Source organism: Lycorma delicatula, chromosome 5 (genome assembly GCF_047948215.1).
Source record: "Lycorma delicatula isolate Av1 chromosome 5, ASM4794821v1, whole genome shotgun sequence".
Classification (NCBI taxonomy): domain Eukaryota; kingdom Metazoa; phylum Arthropoda; class Insecta; order Hemiptera; family Fulgoridae; genus Lycorma; species Lycorma delicatula.
Window position 1 is genome coordinate 162,407,788 of NC_134459.1, and position 22,769 is coordinate 162,430,556.

Consider the following 22,769-nt stretch of genomic DNA (forward strand, 5'->3'; position numbering starts at 1 on the left):
ATAAATAATAATGTTCCATTTTACAAAATTTATTTTATTCAAAAAAAAGGGATGATGTTTTTTTTGAAATGGATACATCAATAAGGCAAAAAAAATTAATTACAGGCAAATTTTGTGTATAAACTAAAATTAATTTTATTCCGGAAAAAAGTATGAAATGTTTTATATTTTCAATAATTTTATAGGAATTACCTAATTTTTATATTGCATCTAGATACATTATCTGTATATTAAATGTAATATCAATTCATATTTAGCTTTGTTTCACTTATCTCTTAATTAATCTCTTTATCCATTGATATTGAAGTTTGTCTTGTGTTAAAATTCTGGATTTATTTCTTAGGCTGAGGCAGTAGCTACTTTCTTACTGGCTCCTTAATAGAGTGATAATTGTCTGCTAATGAGACTTATTTCCCAGGCAAATTATTATATTAAAACCACAATATACTAAACTTTGATGAATTGAATTACACTTCTTATAATTTAATTCACCAAATTTCTTCATAATAAAAAGCATACAGATAAATTTTATAATTTATTTGTGGATTGAATTATATGTGAACTGTATATCATAAAACAAAAAATTATACTAATACAACTTGTAGACTTGTTCGTTATTTATTTCTAATCATTTAATAATAACTAAACTGGTAAGTTTTCTTTTTCAGCAATGTCAGAAGGAGTACTGCTATGGAGGACTTTTATCCCAAAATTTAATCATAAATAGAATCTTCAATTTCATCAAATTAGATTGGAGAGGAAATGGTAATTGGTGAGTTCAAAGGAAGGTGCAAAGGAAGTACACTATGATCGTGAAAAATTTTGGTTTTCAGATTTCAACATAAATATCCATTTTGACCATCCCTGAATCCAATTTTACTAGTTTTGGCATGACATCTGTACATACATATGTATCTCGCATAACTCAAATACGAGCCACAGGATGTTGAAAATTTGTACTTAGGTCTGTTGTAACATCTAGTTGTGCACCTTCCCTTTTGATTGCAATCGACTGAACCAACAAAAGTGTCCAAAAAAAGCTCATCCTAATTTTTTTGGATTTTGGACTTTTTCTTAACTGCAGTAATAAGCTCTCATTGAGGGCCTTTCAACAATATATCGTAAGCGGTACTTATTTTCATTGGTTCCAGAGTTATAGCCAAATAAAATTTTAATTAAAAATATTTGGTTCTTACAAGGGGAAGGCACATCGGCGAGAATCCGACTTAATCTCCTTTTTTTTTATTGTAAATATATTGATTTATTAATAAAATTTTATCTATTATTTTGGAAATAATATAAGATGGAGCAGATGTATAATCAAAGGTCTGATTGGGATGCCAGGTTTATTTTTGGAAGTCCTGTTAATTTTGGAGAATGCTTCAAAAGGGTATAGTCTAGTATGATATGCTAAATTATTATAATTAAAAATATTTCAGTATTTTGCTGTTAAACGTTTTTTTGTTTTTTTAACTTATTAGTTGGGTCTTTTATTTCACTAAAATTATTTTTTATTACATATTATTTCATCAAATTATTATATTTTTCAGTTTACATAACAAGTGTATTAGTTTTATCAGATTTTAACATGATACAATTATTTTCAACTTAACACCTTTAATTCTATGAAAGTTTCTACTAATAATATTACATATTTTCTTTATCAGTAGAATTTATTTTATTAATGTTAACTTCAGAATAAACTACAATATTTTTGATATTATTCTTGTTATTAACATTCAGATAAGATTTAAAAGCATTAGCAATAATAAATTGTTAGTATAATTATTAGTATAAAATTTTGATTTTTTTTGTGTATCAATGAAACGAGAAGCATCATTTCCATTATTCATAACAATACTCTTTTTTAAAAGCATTATATAATAGTACAATAACTTTAAAACCCATAAATAACACACAGAAATTTGAAAATGTTTACTTAAAATATTCATACACTTTAGCATTGTTGAAAATATAACTAAATATTATGATAATACATTTAAACCTGCATACAAAACTGTCAACCACATAATAAAAATATTTAAAAAACAATGATAATACAGATTCATATAATTTATACAATTTATGCAGGGTTTATAAGATTATATATTATCTTATAAACCCCTCTTTATGATTTTGATATGGGTAAAACCATCTTTATGGTGGATGGGTAGATCTTTTAAGGCCATTTTTTACGAACATTTTTAGGCATTATAAAAATCAAAAATTGGGTTTCTCTGATGTTGCTGATCATCTCATTAATAATAAACATTCCATTTCAGGTATTAATACTAATTTAGAAATTAGTGATGATATAAAAAATAATAATAACAATCTAGATATTTTGGAAAAGAATTATATACATACATATAAGTAGGCAGGGAATCAACTCAAAGAGAATTTGGGCAGGGCACACTTACAAAAACTGCAATAGATAGCAACACTTTTAGAGATATTACATAGGCATTTTATTTAATATTACAGTACTATAGTTGGTGTTTTGTTTTTTCACTAAATGACCAATGGTTGTCTGATAAATGATCAACAAACACACACACACACACACACACACACAAATAGTGGACTGTATAACATGTTATTGTAATGAATTACTTATTACTGCTAATTATACACTTAAGATGGCACACACATCCGTCTTTCACAATATCTTGCCACACACTACCTCACACTCGCACATCAACATACATCAGCACGCAACAAACATGAATCTGCAATTTGACACGCACACACACACACACACACCAACAACAATACCAAACATACCCCCCACCATGAAGGGCCACCTTCAAATGATCAAAAAAAAATGTAACAAACATGCATGCAAATTACAAATTCCTACTTAAATGATAACAAAATACATATTAACCAAACTAAACCAAGAATACAAGGGAATTATACTAAAAAATGCATACAAATGTTGTAAATTCATCAATAACAAGTCAATTAAAATATGGTACAATTCAAAAAATCTGTACTCTAAACATGATATTAAATTATTGTCTGTAATAAACACAATAAAACCAGTCTATAATGATCCTAAATCTGTAAAAATAATAAACCCAAATACACATGAAAAATAAATTACACAATTATTCACTTATAATAATTACACAATAGTAATTAATAAATGAAATAAAAAACTGAATAAATCGCCCGAATAAAGGCATAATACAAAAAAAAATAAAATATGAAAAATATTTATGTAAATTTGTATGGTAGTCTATTTTTAAAGTGGTAATTGACAGAATCTAGTGATAGCCCTTTTGCAGTTTTAACCGTTTTAACACTGACACATCCGTCCTTCCCTGGATGAAGTTGGACTATGCATCCCATGTTCCATCTAAGTGGTGGTAAGTTATCCTCCTTAATTATGACCAGATCATCAAGTAACAATTATTCAGACTGATATTGCCACTTTACTCTCTGCTGAAGACCAGTGATATATTCTTTTGACCAGCTGGACCAAAAGTGTTGGTGAGATTCCGCTGCACCACCCGCCATCTGGTGAATCGGTTCATTGATGTTGATTGTAGATCTGACTCTATGGGAGAAGTTATTACATCACCAATTAAGAAGTGTCCAGAAGTTAATGGAAGTAAATCATTTGAATCACTGGATAAAGGAGAAATAGGATGGGAGTTTAGACATGCTTCTATCATTGTTCGTATAGTGTACTATACTAACAATGATAGAACATACTTTCATATGTGAGGGTAGCAACGGTTAGAACTACAACTGACGTGGACTGTATCCATAGGTTGCTGGTTCATATCTGGCTCGAAGGACCAATAAATGTTTTGTTTTTTCACTAAATGAACAATGATTGTCTGCTAAATGATCAACACACACACAATAAGGGACTGTATAACATTTTATTGTAATGAATTACTTATTACTGCTAATTATACACTTAAGATTGCACAAACATCTGTCTTTCACAATATCTTGCCACACACTGACTACACACAAAGGAATACCCACTACCTCACACTCGCACATCAACAATACCAAACAATTGGCTGGCCATATATCTAGTATGTTTTTTACTTTATTTTATTTTTAATTGACGTCATATATTTTTATATGTATTTTTAGTTTTTTACTTGTTAATAGGAAATAGGTTTATTTGATACCTTTTGAATCGTAAATAGTTTAATAAGATTAATAATGAGAACAATTAAATATATTATAATATTTAATTATATTTTTAACAATGCTATCAGTGTATGAATATTTTAAGTAAACATTTTCAAATTTCTGTGTGTTACTTATTGGTTTTAAAGTTATTGTACTATTATATAATGCTTTTAAAAAAGAGTTTTGTTATGAATAATGGGAATGATGCTTCATGTTTCATTGATACACAAGAAATAGTTTAATCATAAATAGTTACTATTATTAAATGTTGCACTGAACAATTCACAAACTTCATTATATGATCTAATTCTATTATCAAAGCCCTTCATCAAAAGCCCTCTCCTGTTCACTAAGACACTTGTTGATAGCAATGTTAGCAAGTAGCACAGAAATAATTAATTCAGTTAAAAACAATAACAAAAAAAGGTAAAGATGTAAATAAAAAAAGTGGCTTAAAAATGCGTAAAGGTAGGTCGTTAGCCAACCGATCACAAATTCTCATAAGAAACTAACAGTATTAATGAAACACTTACAATGTAAAATTACACATCAATGAAGGAAACTTCATTTTTGCAACTATGGAGATGATCAATGATCAGCTTCAACATGATTAGGTGATAATATTTTTATTTATTTACACAATAAATTGAAACAAAAAAATTTTTTAATTTTTTTAAAAATCTAAATCTAACTTTAAAAAAATTAATTTAGTTTAATTTCTTTTTATTTAATTTTATTATTTGAACTTACTAAATTTAGTAATTTTCAAAATCCAAACTGTATCCTGCCACCATATTGAGTACAGATATCAACCAACTTTTTATTTAAAGAAGAGACCTTTAAAATGATGCATCACACATTACCATTAAAATATACCATTTAAAATATTTGAGTTACAACCCCTAAGAGATGGTGAAATTCTATTTCTTGTCAAAAGGTAAAGTAGTTGACCTTATCTTGAAAGTTACAGTTTTCTATCTAGAACGGTTTTAACGTTTTTGAAGAGTTTCCTTACTTTTGACACGCTCTGTATGATTTTAATTGTTTTGATTAAATTTTAATTCAGGAAGAATAAAACTTTGTACGTGCCTTTTAACTACATCCCTTAAGTGAACAACATGAGACACAAGTAACTCCTAAAAATGCCATAGTTGTTCTCTGAAACAAATAGTGAAATGATTTCCCATTGCTTTCTTAACTTAGTCATTGATACCACTTCACATATTTAATCAATTCAGAACAAGATCAGGGTTTTATCGAAGATGCCTTTACAATAGCAATGGCAACATTATAACAGAATTTGGGAATTTTACATTGTCATAAACAGAAAAGGTTTGAAGTTTGCTTTTTTATTATGTGATTAATAGATTTAGATTCATTACAATCAATGTAAAAAATGATACTTGCTCCAGTTTGGTATCTCTGAACTAATCTGTCACCTCCTAGGCACACAAATTATAGTATTCCAATAAAAGGCTGGTATAGTTTGGTGTAAATTGTAGTATTATATGAGGTTCTCCAACTGATATTCCAATTATTCAATATCAAATAAGGAAGAATGGAGTTTTTTTTTAATTCATCAGTGTTTTTAACTGATTATCATCAATTTCTTTCTGTTTTGTTCTCAACATATATTTACTACATTACAGGTTCTTTATATATATATATGTATATATATACATATCAATCAATTTTTTTACCCTTCTCAACATTTATTATTTTATTAACCTTCCCTCTATTATCAAATTTATTAAACCTTGATGTTTTATAATGTATGAGGGCAATTGGCAGTCTGGTAAATAAAAACTACACAGTTGCTGTGCAGGTGATTCTTTCTCACCAGTTTGCAATGGGTCTGTCTTTCTAACCTTTCTGTCAGTGCTCATGAACATTACTTGTACAATTATAAAATACATATCTTAAATTCATCTGTAATCAAAGCATGTTGATCTAAAAATAAATGAATGAAATGTGAAAAACTAAATAATAGATTAACAAATGTTAATGAGAAGACCGATTGGGTTGTCAATCACTTGTGACAGATTTGAGGTTCATACTTTAAAACAATCTTTTATCTTTAATCAGTAGTTTATAGGACAACATCCCAACTGACAACTTGCTGGTAGTGACATCTTGGTTGTTAGGTTTTATAAAACCCATCACTTTTTTTTACTAAAAAATCCAATGCCATGGCCCTATTCCAAAGAAAGTCCAAAAAGAAATAAATACATAACTCTAACAGTTACAAATTTTTTCCCCAAATATACTTGCTCTTTACTTAGTATTGCATCAAAGTAACTGAATGGCACCATCCCAACTTTAAAAAAGGCTATAAAAATTCAAACGTTTCACATAAAAACTCAAGATGACAATATTCTGGGATTCTAAGGAGACTCTAGATGGAGTTCACAGTAAGAAACATTATAATAAATGTTGACTAATATTTTCAGACATTCAGTAAAGGTTGGTGAACCGTCCAAAATTAGAAAAGTGGATTTTCATGGCATTATTATTCTATACGATAATCCCAGGCCCCAATCTATTGCTGTAACCAAGTTTTATTGGGTAGTTCTTAATAGTCCAAAACTTGCTCTTAGCAATTTTATATCTTTTTCCTGTTACTTAATTTTTAAAGCTAAATGATCTTTACTTTCTAGATTACCAATCATACTGATTCCCCATCAATCTAATTGCCTCTTTAATGATTCTACCACAGATACATACGTCAGAAGTAGTTCTTTCTTTAAAAATGTATATAGGTTTTCAGTACAAAATATCCTACACTATATACTTTTCTAGTATAGTTTCTTAGTGTATACTATTAAGAATTTTTCAGAAAAGTGAAGCCTAAATGAAGAGTTGCTTAACCCTCCATTAGATGCAGCTCTCTGGCGTGCTAGAATAGTCGCAGCAATCTAATAGATCATATTAATTTGCATTGTTTATGAAGGCTTCTAAATGCATTTTATTATGTTGAAACACTTTATCATACCATTTTATGTAAATTTACACACATAAAAATAAGGTAAATGAATGAAGGGATTATAGGCAAGTTAAAAACCTCAGTAGCAAAAATTTTGAAAAAACTTTATTTTTACAAAATATATTCTAAGAAACTAGTTTTTTAGTCTTATTATAAAATGTAAATGCTGCAATAACTTTGTAATACAAAGTAAACTTTAAAATGAAATAAAAACATTAAAATAGAATTAAAGGAAACTCTGATATAAATACTTAATAAAATTGCATTTCGTAAGACAGTACACTTATAGGAAACAGGTTAAAAAAATATCTAAAAACAAATGGGAATGATTTTTTAACAACATAAATTAGTATCACTATCACTTGCTGTCTCTCCCAACAGTCTGTTGGGCATCTCATTCTGCAACGCTCAAGGCATAGGTATACATTTTTATTTTGCATATTTTGCATTTGACATAGCTCACAAGCCTTTCTCTTTATGCTTTCAAAATGATACGGCTTTTGAAATCCCGTATTGTTTTGATGTCTTCTTTCAATTTGTTCCATCACTAATCCATTGACAAGCTTTCGCAGGAAATCTCTTCTGCTTTTCTCCTTATTTTTGTCTCCTGTTTATATTACTTGACTGTTAATTCCGACTGTTCAAGATGGCAAAAAATATGGCCATTGGCCATCGTTTTGTAACCCACAACACACTGTAATTGCCACACATTTGGTCGACACTATCCACTCTTCCCCTTTAGTATTATTGTAGAATGTAATTTCAGGTTTTCTCTGTAAACCTATACCTTTGTCAATCTCTTCATCATAGTGCAGGCTTGAAAGAACAACATTTCTCCCTTTCGTAGGGACATAATATGGTTGAATCATGTTGGAAACCAAACATCGAGGAATATTGAGGTCGTCTTTTGTCAAGAAATGGCTCTGGTATTTTTGGTTTATTTTTCTTCATCGTTGCAACCATAGATAGCTTCATATTTTTTAGTTCAGAAATAGGTGTATAATCACAAAACCAATTATCAAATGTTATATTTAGACCTGAACCAGACACAGGCTTGACTAATCGTTTGACAACATCTACTGGTTCGTTGCTGAACACATAAAACCCTTCAGGTTGAGATCCTGCATACATCTTTAAGTTCATGGTATAATTTATTCTTGCATCCACTAAGGAAAGATCTTAATTCCATATCGAGTAGGGCTTCCATGGATTATACTGATGAAATTTACATCTTCCACGAAAAGGAACAAACATCTCGTCCAAAGTTAAACATTCGCCTGGAGTGTATTCTTATAACAGTTAAATATAAAACATTCAAAACCATCTCTGATTGGAGCTAAATTATCTGTTTTTCTCCTTTCCTGTCTTGTGTCACAGTTATCAAAACACAACGAACGTATAAGAAATTGAAATCGTTTCAAACCCATAATCATTTTAAATAAATTATATTTTGCCATAACTCTTCTAAATTAATATGATTGCACTTGTAAATACCTGCTAATATAAAAGTCTAATACAACTTTTTATCTCTACAAAATTGGTGTCTTGAGCATCTCACTCTTTTTGGAATTTCTCTCGTACTTTCGCGATGTATTGATTGGTACATAGAACAATTATATTCAATGTATCATTATCTGAAAGAAGATTTCAGATATTAAATATAGCATTTTCATTTTTGCTAGTACCTTTCATACCTGGAAGATGGAGTAATATGTTTTCTTTACGTCGCCTCCTTGCCTGATTGAAAGGAGTCTTTGTATTTCTCATCCACAGCATGGACAATATTTCTTGCACATCTTCATTTTCTAAAAAAATTTCCTTTCAGAAGCCACTGAAAAACTGAAACAAGGAAAAACCCCTGATTAGTTGTGGTGATCTGACAGATCAAACTCTACCAGAGAAGAATGGACTTAAGCTAACTACAAAATCTTTTTCACAGAGAATACTAATTTTAATTTGTTACACATATTAATTAAAAATTACCAAAATGTAGAGTATAAAATACTTGCAACTTTGGATGAGACAATCTGACAAAACAAATACACTAGCAGTTTCCCAAAAAATGGCTGGCGACAGACTGAAACACACTGTTTCTCTCTTAATGAGCGGTTAGGAAGGTAGGCGAGAGGGGAGAGTAATGGCACCTGTTGTTTAAGTGTAGGCAGCATGAATATCCCTTTGCGATCTATTAGATCAGCCGTACCTAATGAAGGATTAAACGTACTGTTCACTACACAAATCCCAAAATGTCATGGATTAATCATGTAGAACAGTCCCAGGAAAATATTCTAAAATGCTATATTAATAACTAACATGAAATAGAAAAAACTATTAAAAATAAATTAAAAGAAAAAAGATTTGTTTTCAAAATAATCTATTAAAGTATTAAAATTACACATTAATTACTACTTTATTAATATTATTGTAATAACATAACAAAATATTAAATTACTTAAATAACATTAAAAAAAGTCATAAAAAAGAAACATTTACAGTCATAACACATATTAAATAAATAAATAAATTTAATAAACACTTAGAAAAAGAGGTACATAGATATGTATGTGATGGAATGAATATATATACTAAATCTTATCTGTTACATAAATAAATAAAATTAATATAAGTAGTCATGATACTAACCCATTACAACATTCACCACTAATAATCTAATTCACCCCTTTTAAATATATATATTTTATTTATTTATTCATTATCCTTAATTGTATTACTAATATAAATAAAAATAAATATATATTCACATTTATAATCATTAATACGAGGATCAGTAATCATCTTCAAATTAACATGTACCATAATGTTTATATTTCTTATTAAAAGAAGTGTTAACCCTTTCTATCCCTGTGTTGTTTTAAATCAACATTATCTTTACAGACGTGTGTGGCCATTGATCGTTAATATTTCCTCATTGTACCAATGTTGTATTAAAACTACATCTATTTATTTTTAAATTTACCGTTAGATGGAACTTCAATGCAGTCTTGCTTTAATAAAATGTACTGTTTACATTCTGTGTTGTATGGTTTTGATGCTCACATTTTTGTTTATTTTATTTTAATTTTTGAAGATCAATTCATAAGCTAATAATTTATTAGTGTGAATCCTAGTATTTTTATAGTTCCTTTTTTCTAGTTGGATGCCTATGATCTCGTTTATAAACATTTTTCTTTAACATTTTAGCTGTGTTGTTTTAAAACACAAATTTTAGATATGAAATTATTCTTTACTAAATTGATTTGTTTTAGTATACTCTTGCACTGATTTATTAGAATTATGTGGTTTTAGAATAGTCAATTTATTTTTACAATTATTAATGTTTTTTTATATTTTGGCATGTTTTGTAATATCTTGATATTTGGTAAGAAAATATATTATTGATAGTTACTACCACAATATATAAGGAGAAAAAAAAATTATAAAAAATATATTTGTCTTTTTTAAGGGGTATTAAGCAAAAAAATAGAAGAAAAAACCTTTCCCTTAAATTTGCAAAATTTGGGATAGAAAGAGTTAAGTATAAAAAAAAATAATGGGTCAATTAACAAGAAAATTCAATGAAAATATATTTCCAAGCAATCACATTCATATTAGGTAATAAATATGATTATAATAGGTTATATAAAGAAAATATAAAACACAGATGTTCTGGATCCTCTCAAATACAAAATCTCAACAATAATTAATACTTATAATTAATAATAACAATGAGTATATTTTTTTCTATTAAGTATATAATAAAATAAAACATATTTTATTAATTTTATAAATACATTATAATCACAGAATATAGATATGGAATAGATATTACTAATTTAACCAGACTTATACATTATTATTAATGCTGCCATTAATAAATCTTAACAGAAATAAAGTCCATTCAATTTTTATAAATAATTAAAACAAAATTAATATTGATCTCTGTTTTTATACAAAAGACTAAATTTTAAATTACCAATAAAAATAGCTTATTGTAATTAAATAATACTAAAATGATATAAAAATGAAACGTATACAAATTAAAATTCCTGTTTTTATAATTTTTTTGTCTTACAAAGAGAACTTTTATTACATTTATAGAAGTTACTATAATTAAATGAATGAAAGTAATACAATAGAAGAACAACATACTTTAATAATATCTAAATAAAATATTTAAATTCTGTATTACTTAAGTAGCAAATCATTCTGTAACTGAGCAAATCAATAAAACCAATCAATAGTTAATAAATAACACGTTAAAGTTTTTTTACAGTAACTTAATAATTCACATTACACTAAAAAACAAAAAATGGTTACAGCATTTTAAAGTTCTCTTTACCTCTTCATGGATCAGTTAATATTATATTAGATTTTCAAAGAGGCAGCAGTTCATCAAATCAAACAAATCCTGAAATATTTTAGTACAATCCTGTTCCCACTTTTTTGTTTCTTAGTTAACATGGATAATGTGAACATCCAGCTACACAAGCAAATCAAAAATCAAATTAATTAATTAATCATATTATAAATTTACCATATAAAAAATTCATACAGTCGTGAAAAGTTTTTTTAAATGTTTCCTTTTTATCTGTAGGATTCAACAACAATCAATTTGGTGAAATTGTTTGCTCCAGTTTACATTTTGATAAACCTCTCTATGGTCATTTACACATAATTTACGAAGTCTTAGAATGAATAAGACAACATTAACAATTGCAAAATACTGACAACTGACTTTTTAAAAAATATGGTACTGGAAAAAATTTGTAGGCAACTAAGAAATTAAGATAATTACTACAAAAGTTTGTAATTAAATGGACCTTGTGTTGCATTATTCAAATCAGTTGATGGAAAAGATGACAATGTGCACTGTGTTATTGGATAATAACGTCTACAATACATCGTGTATCTGTTGCACATGGTTTTTTGGAAGTTTAAGATGGGATATTTCAGTCACCTACCATGTAGTTCACATTTAGCTCTATCTAAGTGACTTCCATCACGTGGTGAATGAAACCAGATTAAAAAAAATTGTATAGTTCAGTTAACCATTGCCTGGTAATGTGGGTATAATATCAAAAATTGAACCAAGTAAATTGCTACCTCAAATGCTTCAATATTGACAGTAATTATATAGAAAAGTGGACTAAAATATGAACAGTCAAAAATGTAAAATTTTTACTTTCAACAATACCCTTGATAACTTCTTAAATTAAAACTTTATAAATTATACCAGGCAGCACAAGTAGAATCTTTTAATCTTGAAAATTTTTAGATACTACTGTCATCATAATAGACATGATGAGTCTATTTTTTTAGTAGACCGAACAACTGCTTGTGTTATCCATCTCCTGAAAATCCATAATCAACAAAATGCCAGTACCAATGCTGAAATCTTCCATGCTAACTAACAAAGCTGAGGTGTTACAAATTAAGCAGCTATATTTGGGGTCCTACTCAAAGGTACATCTACGCTGCTGCCAATCTATCAGGTAACATAATATTGTCAAGTTGGCAGTGTGTGGGTGTACATATAGCTAACAACCTATCAATTAGCCGCCAAAACGCAAATAAATTTTTCCTAAATGGGATATTAATTGAAACAACATAAGTCAGTTAAGAGATTAAAATTTGTTTTAAATATATATATATAAAACAGAAGCACTTTAAATAAGTAGAGTACAAGCTATATGTATTATAATTTTGACAACATTGTACAAGTAAACTAACTTTACTTAACAATGCAAACACAGAATTGATCATAAATTTAATTTTTCCGTATGCAAAAATTAGTTAATTTAAAGAACATCTAACAAAAAAACAATAATAAAATATAATCACACACCTAATAGTAAAATAATGCAAGGGATAATATAAAATAAATTTTCATTTTTAAAAATTCTTAGCTGCCTTTCTCTTTTTCTCTCTCCTTCTGCAATCTTCCAAAATAATTTTTTAAAACCATTTAAACACAATTAATATATTAAAACCGAAGCACTTTAGATAAGTAGAGAGTACAAGCTGTATACATTATAATTTTGTCAACATTGTACAAGTTACATTAGGAACTAATGTAACTTGTACAAGGAACTACTCAGTACTGAAGGAAGTACTCATGTATTTAGGAACTAGTCAGTGTAAATTAGCTACAACATTTTTTTTTATAAAATTATTTATAATAACCTTAGATGGTACCTAAAACAAATATATTATGACACATTTAAATGTTTAACAGTGGCCACCTTCTTGATACTGCTGCTACTGGAGATGATTATTTTTTTTGCGAACAAAAATAACAAACTTTTATAACGAGAAACTTTTTATTGTGTTCGTATTATTATTTTCTAAGATGTTTGGTTCCTAACCTTACTGCAATCACAGTTTTTTTAAAAAAACACCATTAAGTATAAAATTTTATTATTAAAATTATGCTATTTGAATTAAATATTGCATTCATTAAAATAAAAAAATATAATAAAGGAATGTATTTTTTAAGTTTTCAGTAGTTACTTTTGCAAATTAAAAATGTTTTTGATATAAATTTTGTCAGTGAGAAAAAAATTCTAGAATTAAATGTCAATGATTGTACTGTAACAGAAGGGAATTAAACTGTGATAGAAGAATAAGGACAAATAGTAGATACCATATCTAAATAAATAAAAAAAAACATAATAACTTATTTACTTTAAAAAGTAAAACCTCTTTTAGAAAAGATATAAGTAAATTTCAGATAGATAAAGATAGAGAAAAATTTCATCTTCTTTTCAGAAGATGAAATTTAAGTAGGCAAATTTCAGTATTTAAATATTATAATATTAGACCACTGCAGTAGAACAGTTCTTTTTAAAACCCAGTCAAGTTTGTAGGTTTAAGGGCTACAAAATTCATTTTTCATAAAAGAAAGTGTAGGGAGCAGATAGCGGTAATTTAGTGTAAGCCTAAAGTAGTGAAGTGATGTAAGTAAATAATTTTACTGAACAATAAACGTTTGAAGGTCATAAACAAAGATCATCAACAAAAGTGGTTGATATAATTTTTCCATGGTAATGTTTACTTTATAATTAACATTTTCCATGCTGTAAAACTATATTAATTTAATTTTCAAATTTTATTTTATTCTTAAAAGCCACATTTGATTATTATGGTCATGTTTTCATAGGTAACCACATCAGAAAAATATTAACATATATAAAATCACCACTTGTTACAGGAATCTTACTCTCTTAAAATGATATAAAATCTGAGAATAATAATATCTATTAATAATTTTAGTTACATATTATATTACATCCCATCATAAATAACCCATTAATTGACAATGATAATTGTAATTCATCATTATTATTACTTTAAAAGTATCAACTAGATTTATGACCCATTAAAAAAACATAATGTAGCTAAATTATAGTTTCCAGCAATTCCAATACATGTGCTAATAAATACAACATACAAAAAAAGCAAGTATAATGCATGTGGCAATTTCTATAGACCTGAAGGCATTTGCCCTATCTATTTCTTGTAAGCACTAACAATTTTAAACTCTCTGAACCAATAATTTTAATATTACATAAAAATGTATTAACCTAAATTCAGGTAGCAGCTAATGTTACTAGTAATATGTCACAACCTTTTTCAGAGTAATTTATCATATCTTAGAAAAGAATCACAAAATGTAAGGAACAATTCATATCCTGTTTCACACAAGTGTTAACCAAAAATATAACTAACTTTTATTAAACACCGATTTAATTTTAATTAATTTTACACAGTAATACAAAATAGTTTGAACCAGTTTTTATTACACCATCACAAGACCTTCATGATATTATAAGAGAAATTGTGAAATTTTACAAAATAAATAATCATGTTGTTATTCTGGTTTACTGAAAGTCGAAAAAGTGGCTGTGATTTTATGCATATTTTTTTACAAAATTCTTTATTTAATATATGTAATTGTATTAAGTTACAAAAATATTAAGTGTTTACCATGTGTAATCTACAATTTTTAAACATAAAATGTTATTCAAAACTGGCTGGTAGATTTTTTAACGAACAGGTAGTTTGACATTACATGAGTACATACACGATTATACCGTTGAAAGTTGATAAAAGAATAATTCACAATACTAAAAATTAATATTCTTGACTGAACATTAATGGTTATGAAAAAAAATTGGGCATAATATTGGACGTTTACCTAGGAAAACTTAGCGAAAACAATGAAATACTAAAACGGGTTGGATGGGTATTTTAAACAATTTTTTAATTTCTTTTACACATAATTTAGATATTACAATTTACATTAATGTCAATTTTTACGTTGGTATATGCAATCTGTATATGTAATTTTTACATTGGTCTATTCAGGAAGGTGAATTATTTTATAAAATAACTAGATACTGCGTAATGGTTGTATTATTTTTAATATCATCATGGTTGATATTAGGCCAACATAATGTATGATTTATTTATAAGGTAAAATAATTGGTACTGATTATTAATAAAGATTATGCTTGAGAATTCTAATCCACATCAGGTACCTATGTGCACATCCTCAAAGACCTAAGTAATTCATATATTTTTCCGCATTAAATATTCAGTGGATTGAATTACAAAGGGATAGATAAATTTAATATAAAAAATATATCATATAAATTATGTTGCTTTGTAATGCAAAGTACAGTTAAATATATATTTACACTTTACCTTTAATTACATAATAATATATTAACCAACATTAAAATTGTTCGATTTTGGCTAGTTTTCTTTTTTAAAAATAAGCTCGTCATAAATATGATATAGAAAAAACCAGCAAAAACCTGATTATTAAATAAAAAAAGGTGTGAATTGCACTTCATCAGTAGTAACCTTTAATTTCAGTGAATTTCGGCAACATGCCATAAACTTTACCTAAAGTAATTAATTATTCAATAACTAAAAAAAAAATATATAATCCCTAATCTTAATTCAAAATATGAAATGCCTAAAAGTGTTATTCAAAATTCTACACATAAATATAAATAGAAAAACGATTAAACTTTATAAAAATATATATTATTTTCCATACTTTCAGTAATAATAATAATAATAATAATAATAATAATAATAGACATGCTGCAACTCAATATTAAGAGATTACATAAAACGTTTTTACATATAAAATTTTGGTCTATCCAATAGAATGAGAAATAAAGATTACAGTCCAAAATGACAAATTAGATAGTCACATAGCATTTAAAAGGATTCTATCCACATGAGTTTAGCTTAACATTTTATTGGTTAGCAAAAGTCAAGTCGATAGAATTTTTATTCCTCATCTGTGTAGAATTCCAGTGACTGAATATACTCTGGAATTGAGGATAATTAAAAGATTGTTTCTCTAGCAAAAAAAGGACACAGAAGTGTCCTTTTTTATTTTTTTTGTCTTTAAATCATATGTATAATTAACATAATATTGGGTACAACTTTAACAAGTTTTAAAAAATTGTTTTTTATACTTTATTGTATTGTAACTCATAACTAATTAGGCCTAATTATAACCTACTGTTAATATGTTAATAGTAGAAAAAATTAAAATTTTTTAATTAGACTTTTTAATGTCTTATTCACATTTCTGCTTATTTTTAAATTATATAGAAGTAAAAAAAAAAAAAATGTTTTTATTACATAATCAAATAAATATCACATAATTACACATTATTTTTATTTTTAACTGCAACATATAAAGTAAAAATATTAGAAAAACTACTGTAATATTCAACAAAACTGTTAATAATGTAATAAAATTGAACGTTACAAATGCCATTTACGTGAAAGAATAAAAATGATATAAGTTGAAATTACAGGCTAAAATTATAAAGCAGTTTTTACAACAATAAAAGACATAACCATATCAATAGAGATTTGTAATTTTACTATGTACGTAATTAAGTAGTAAGGTTATTACTGGAAATGTCATAAGATACTGGAAATATTCTTAAAAGAAGAAGAAATAAGTAGATATGTTTTGTATGTTATGTAAGTTATGTGTTGCAATCAAACATATCAACAAATTTCAAATTTAAATAAAGAAATTTTATTTAAAAGCTTGCTGAAACTGAATATGAAAACCTGGTATAAGAATGAAATATTCATTATTTAGTATGTCATGACCATCAAGAAAAAAATTATAAACCAAAAAAAAATAACGGTAACAGAAAAAACAACTAACATTATTTACTGTTATAAAGGAAAAAACTACATTCAAGTAGGAAGGTAATAAATATTTAGAATCTGAAATACCTATATTAATGCATCAAACAGAAAACTGGACAACAAAAAGATCCTATGGTCTAACGCTAAAGAAAACACTGAACACAAAAAATTAATGCAAAGCAGATACCATCATAACTCAACCTACAATTATCATTTACAAAGAAGCTAAAAAAAAATCTCTGAATTCTCTCCTCTTAAAAAAAAAAGAATCTGTTAATTTTTAAAGATAACTAGTGTTTTCAGCAGACTCTAACACAGACTCGTTCAGATCTATACATGTCATCACAAGTATTTATAAGTTCACACGTATTAAACATACATACTACACTTTTTTTTTTCTTTACTAGGATATTTGGTATTTAAATTTTTTAGTAGTGTAAAATCCAGTTACTTTTCTGTAGTAGGATTTTGTACCAATCTTAACTTAACTTCATGTTTAACACTTATTTACCTTAATACATTTAACTTTCATGCAATAAATATCAATTGGTGTTTTTCTAAAATACTAAAGCTGAAGAAAGCACATGAAATTATTCAAAATAATACTACATTTTATTGATTATTATAGTCAAATGATTTCAATAGAATTCTGTTACTAGACTTTTTAATAATATGAATATTTTTATAATGTACGACGGCATTTCATTACTAAATAAGATGAATAAATAATAATTCTTTTACACTCATTATAAAAAAATAATTAACATGAAAAATAACAATGTATGTCTCATTTTCCAGGATGCTTTTAGAACATTATTATCCTCTAAGAGTCTCATGAGTCAGAAGAGGAAATCTAACACAAAAATTAAAAATTACAGCAAGACAAAATAAACTCTATAACTAAAATTTTGACATTAACAAACAAATTCCTTAATGTTGGATTATGTTATTTACCATCAATATGTGCAACCTTAGAATGTAGAATGTTATTTGCATGTTGCAATTTTTAAGCTGACCGACTTTAGTAATCAGATTTAGATTTTAGCAATATAACTACCCCACTGTAATTCACTAAATTAAAATTTCATGCTCAGATCCAAAATTCAATTATTTCCAACTAATTAAGTTTTGGTTTCTACATCAACAATGAACCCTTGGCTATAAAAAAAGTACTTCAGTCAGGATCTTATAACACTGAATTGAAATGTTACAATCATATGTAATTTTTCAGACATTTAATTCTCATTCTATTCAGTCATTATAATATGTATTATTTCATTAATACTATATTAAAGTTTGACTTTGCTCATATAAGCACCCACACTCCATATAAGCACTCATTTAATTCACCTCCACTAATTCTAACTAATAAGAATTGGTCAGCCTAATTGGAAGGGTTTATAGTACCTATATTTAATAAGATATCTTTTTAAAAAGGATTAGATTTTTTAAATTTTATTATTCAGAAATAGAATTACTAAATTTATTTTTGACCTTTCAAACCATTTCAAGATATTCTAAAGCATAAAAGCAGCAAACTTTATAAGAACTAAGTTCTTAATATACGTAACGCTATTCATTGAGATGAATAATAAAGACTTAGTAAAGAAAATGTAAAGAATTAGCACTGTTGTATAAAGCATTAAGGTTGGACTCAAAAAAAGCTGGAAAAAGAGACTACTTAAGAATAAAATTAGGATGATTTAAAAACAAAACCTAAACAATGAGCTATGAAGAATAAAGAATAAATAAATTCAGGAGCACAAGACAAATAGGTATTGTTACAGTGATTAAAATCAACAGATCTCTTTCAGTGATTTGATGAAGTGATAGTCCCTTAGCATAGTTAGTATACTTTTAAAAACTAGAAGTGAGTAGGTGTTTGGGCAGATTACAACTGAAGTAGAAAGACAAATTGGAAAATCTTGGGTTATTATTACTACACAAGAGAAGACAAAAGATGGTGTACAATCCGTTAAAAAGGGATGAAATGAACAAACTGCATTTCAAATGATCATAACAGTAAATTTATTAAAGATAATTTTCATGCATTATCATCCACCCATGAAATGAAATAAAAAACCATAAAATAATGGAAAATAACAGCCTACAAATGCAATATCTTGCTTGCCACAATGCAATTTGAAAGAGATCAATGAAATCATATTAACCCCAAGCAGATATATCTTGAGCATTAACTTTTAAGGGTACTTTTCAAGAAGATGCTGGCAGCCGATATTTAGTTAGTCAGTTAGTCTCTTTGGTTAGTCAGTTAGTTAGTTGTTAGATGGCACGCCACTAAAAGAAGAAAATAAACAGTACATATTTCTTTTCTTTTTATATACATACATTGTACTGTAATATCATAAAAATGATACGACGATACTGTAATAATAAACTAGTAAGGTAATGTACAGTATTTTTTGAGTACAGTAATTTAAGTACATCATTTACTGTATAACTTAACAAGAACCTAACCTGTATTTCTGCAGTAAATGTGAGTCTCAATTTATGTAATTTCATTATATGCGAAACTTTTCCAAAATGTAACACCCACATAAATTGAAGGTACACCATATAATAAATTTACATAAAAATAAATATATATAATAAATAAATCTAAAACTTAACCTACGCTCACTAACCTTGACTAGTGAACGAAGGTTAACAAATAGGTTAAGTTTGGTTGGATTATATTTATTTGTTATAGAAAGTTACATTATAATTTTCATCTATTTTCTCCTTTCAGTGGCGCCATCTAATAACTGACTAACTACAGATTAGCGAGCATATTCTTGAAAAGTACCTTTTAAGATCCTATTTTTTAAATAATGGTTCATAATTTATATTAAAAACAACAATTTGGATTAAAAACCAACATATTTGTATATTTTTATGTTTAAAGATTATTGGTAAGAGCAAATACATTTATAATTGTGTAGAACTGATTAATTAACACATACATTATATAAGTTCTTGAACAAAATATCGATAACAATTATAACTGTATATGATACGTTTTTGAATTATATGATCTATTTATATATGATCTATTTTTGAATTTCTTATAAAATCTGCAAAATGGCAAACATATTACATAAAATTTATAATTAGTTGTAAACAAAATTTAATACAATGTTATAATTATTCCTGCTTTATAAATTAGCCAGTAATTTTTGTACATTCAAAAAACTATATTGATTGAGTATACATTTTTGCAATAAATTGCATGGAGTGGAAATTTTTAGTACAATAGAACAAGTTAATTTAAATATTGATAATACAATCTCCATTTAGCTTCATGAGTATACATATATTTTAATAATTTCAGGATTTACCAATCATATGTAGTTTATTTATAAAATCTTTGTATCTGATTGACAATGTTACACCTAAATAATAGGACATTTTTTACAACTTTTGGTAATTACAGCTGTATTGATAACAATATTGTAAAACTTCCACTACCTAGTAAGACAGGTTTTAATGAAGGAACCAATATATTTATTCTATTTTAATCAGTTCCCACACTTTACGAGCAGATGATATTAGCTGTGTTTTTCTTTTTGCATATATCTTTTAAAGAAATTTTGATAAATATTACTTATACAGTTACTTGGTATTATATGAAATAATGTGCATACACACCATTGTTATTTTGTTTTTGTTAGAACATGGTACTTAATTATAAATATAACATCCTTCTCCTTGTATTAGTCATCATGACTATCCAAGACAACACATGTGTGGTTGAAAACATTTAAAGGTTTTAGAAAAGAGGCAAAAAAGGAGACTAAATAATAAACCTGAGTTGGCAAGAAGCTATCAATACTCGTACATTGCATAGGATACATATATCAATATTTTAGACAACATATTCGTCTAAATATGGTGTTTTCAATGAATATAATTAATCAGTAAACTTAGAAATTAATAATAGTAATGCATTTGTTACAGTGCATTACTTCTTTTTAATTAGAAATTTTTGTCTACACATGCCACTTCCTAACTTAGAGATATTCAATAATTTAACGTATTTTTCTGGGCCCATCAGCTACAAATAATTAGTAGTATACATTATTTTTTTATAGTCTGATAATATTTCAATTCCATATATTTGAATTGCAGCTACAAAAGTTTTTATGATTTAATAACCAACATTAACTTAATTTTTGTGAAATTCAAAAATTCATCTTTCTTTTTTTTTACTTTAATAATTTTTTCATGACTGATGAAATCGTAAGGGCAAACTGAACCAAATGTAAGGTTTAGAAGACCTATAATAATTTAGTTTTGCGTAGTTAGTTATACAACTACATTATACTTCAATATCTGGTTCATTCATGATTTTAAACTGTTACGTTTTCTGTCATGCTATTCAATGAATTTACATTAGTTTTGTAATTGTTTTATATTTCAAATCAAATTAATAATTTATTAAAAAATAATTAACCTGTAATATTTTCATACATAGTATGTTACGTTTACATTCATTTAAAGTTCATTAAATTAACTCAACTTTTGAACAAAAAATTTAATTAAATTTTTAATCTTTTGCACATTACTACCTGAACATAAGTTGCTATCAACTTATGTAATGTTATCAATTACAAAAATAAATAGTAATATAGTGTTTCTCCCTAAATTATTTTTCATAATGGCATTAATTTATTCTTATGCAGTATTTTCAACACTTACATCGCCTGCAGAACTACCATCCACTTCAACAGGTTCAGCCGTCACTACATCGTTTTCACAATCTGTTGGTATTTTTACACCAGTAGAAGAAATCTCTTCTTCATACCTTTTCAAAAAATCAGGATCCATTGCCTTAATATGGCCCAATAACTGATCTATTTCTGCTTGTCCCCAATTTTCTGACCATTCTCTAAATAATTTTACACGACACTGAAATAAACTTAACGGTCTGTCTTCTAGATTTCCAATATTATCCATACCTGGTAATAATCCATTAACATAACCTTTACCGCCGAACTTTTCAGCAAGTATTGGCAGAAAATCATTTCTCTGCATTTCACTCCACTCATGGAACCAAGTTGTAATATATCGAAGTTGTGACTGAATGTTTGGTACGTAACCGATGCCGGAAGACATTGTTAAAATGGTTAAATTACAAATTTGTTTAACAGAAACACAACGACACTCTTCCAATAAGATAACCCTTCATAATATGAACGCACAAATCTGTCTACAGACAGTATAACAAGTTTAGTAAGCGCCAAATTCAAACGTGCAAACGTGTAGTTAGATATATTAAAAAAAATTGTATTTCTTAATTAACGGGTACTCTTTTAACGTGCTGCTTATAAACAGATTGTTAAAACTACTTATCCTTTGTTTTATAAATTTCATTAAAATGGAAAAATGACAAATTACAGAACATCTATGTACATTATCACCATTTAATAAGATA

At 26.9% G+C, this 22,769-nt stretch overlaps 1 protein-coding gene across 1 annotated transcript; it reads right to left on the minus strand.

Moving 5' to 3' along the window:
• Positions 1 to 7,279: 7,279 nt before the first annotated feature.
• Positions 7,280 to 22,512, minus strand: LOC142325555 (uncharacterized protein C14orf119). The gene is made up of 2 exons (XM_075367445.1): positions 22,034 to 22,512; positions 7,280 to 8,980 (listed from the first exon to the last, which is right to left on the minus strand). Exons 1-2 carry the CDS (start codon positions 22,448 to 22,450, stop codon positions 8,963 to 8,965), a joined length of 435 nt encoding a protein of 144 aa, XP_075223560.1. The 5' UTR covers positions 22,451 to 22,512; the 3' UTR covers positions 7,280 to 8,962.
• Positions 22,513 to 22,769: the final 257 nt, after the last annotated feature.

What these genes read in the sequence shown, in the direction of transcription:
- LOC142325555 (XM_075367445.1), bottom strand. Translation starts at nt 22,450, where the DNA reads ATGTCTTCCGGCATCGGTTACGTACCAAACATTCAGTCACAACTTCGA.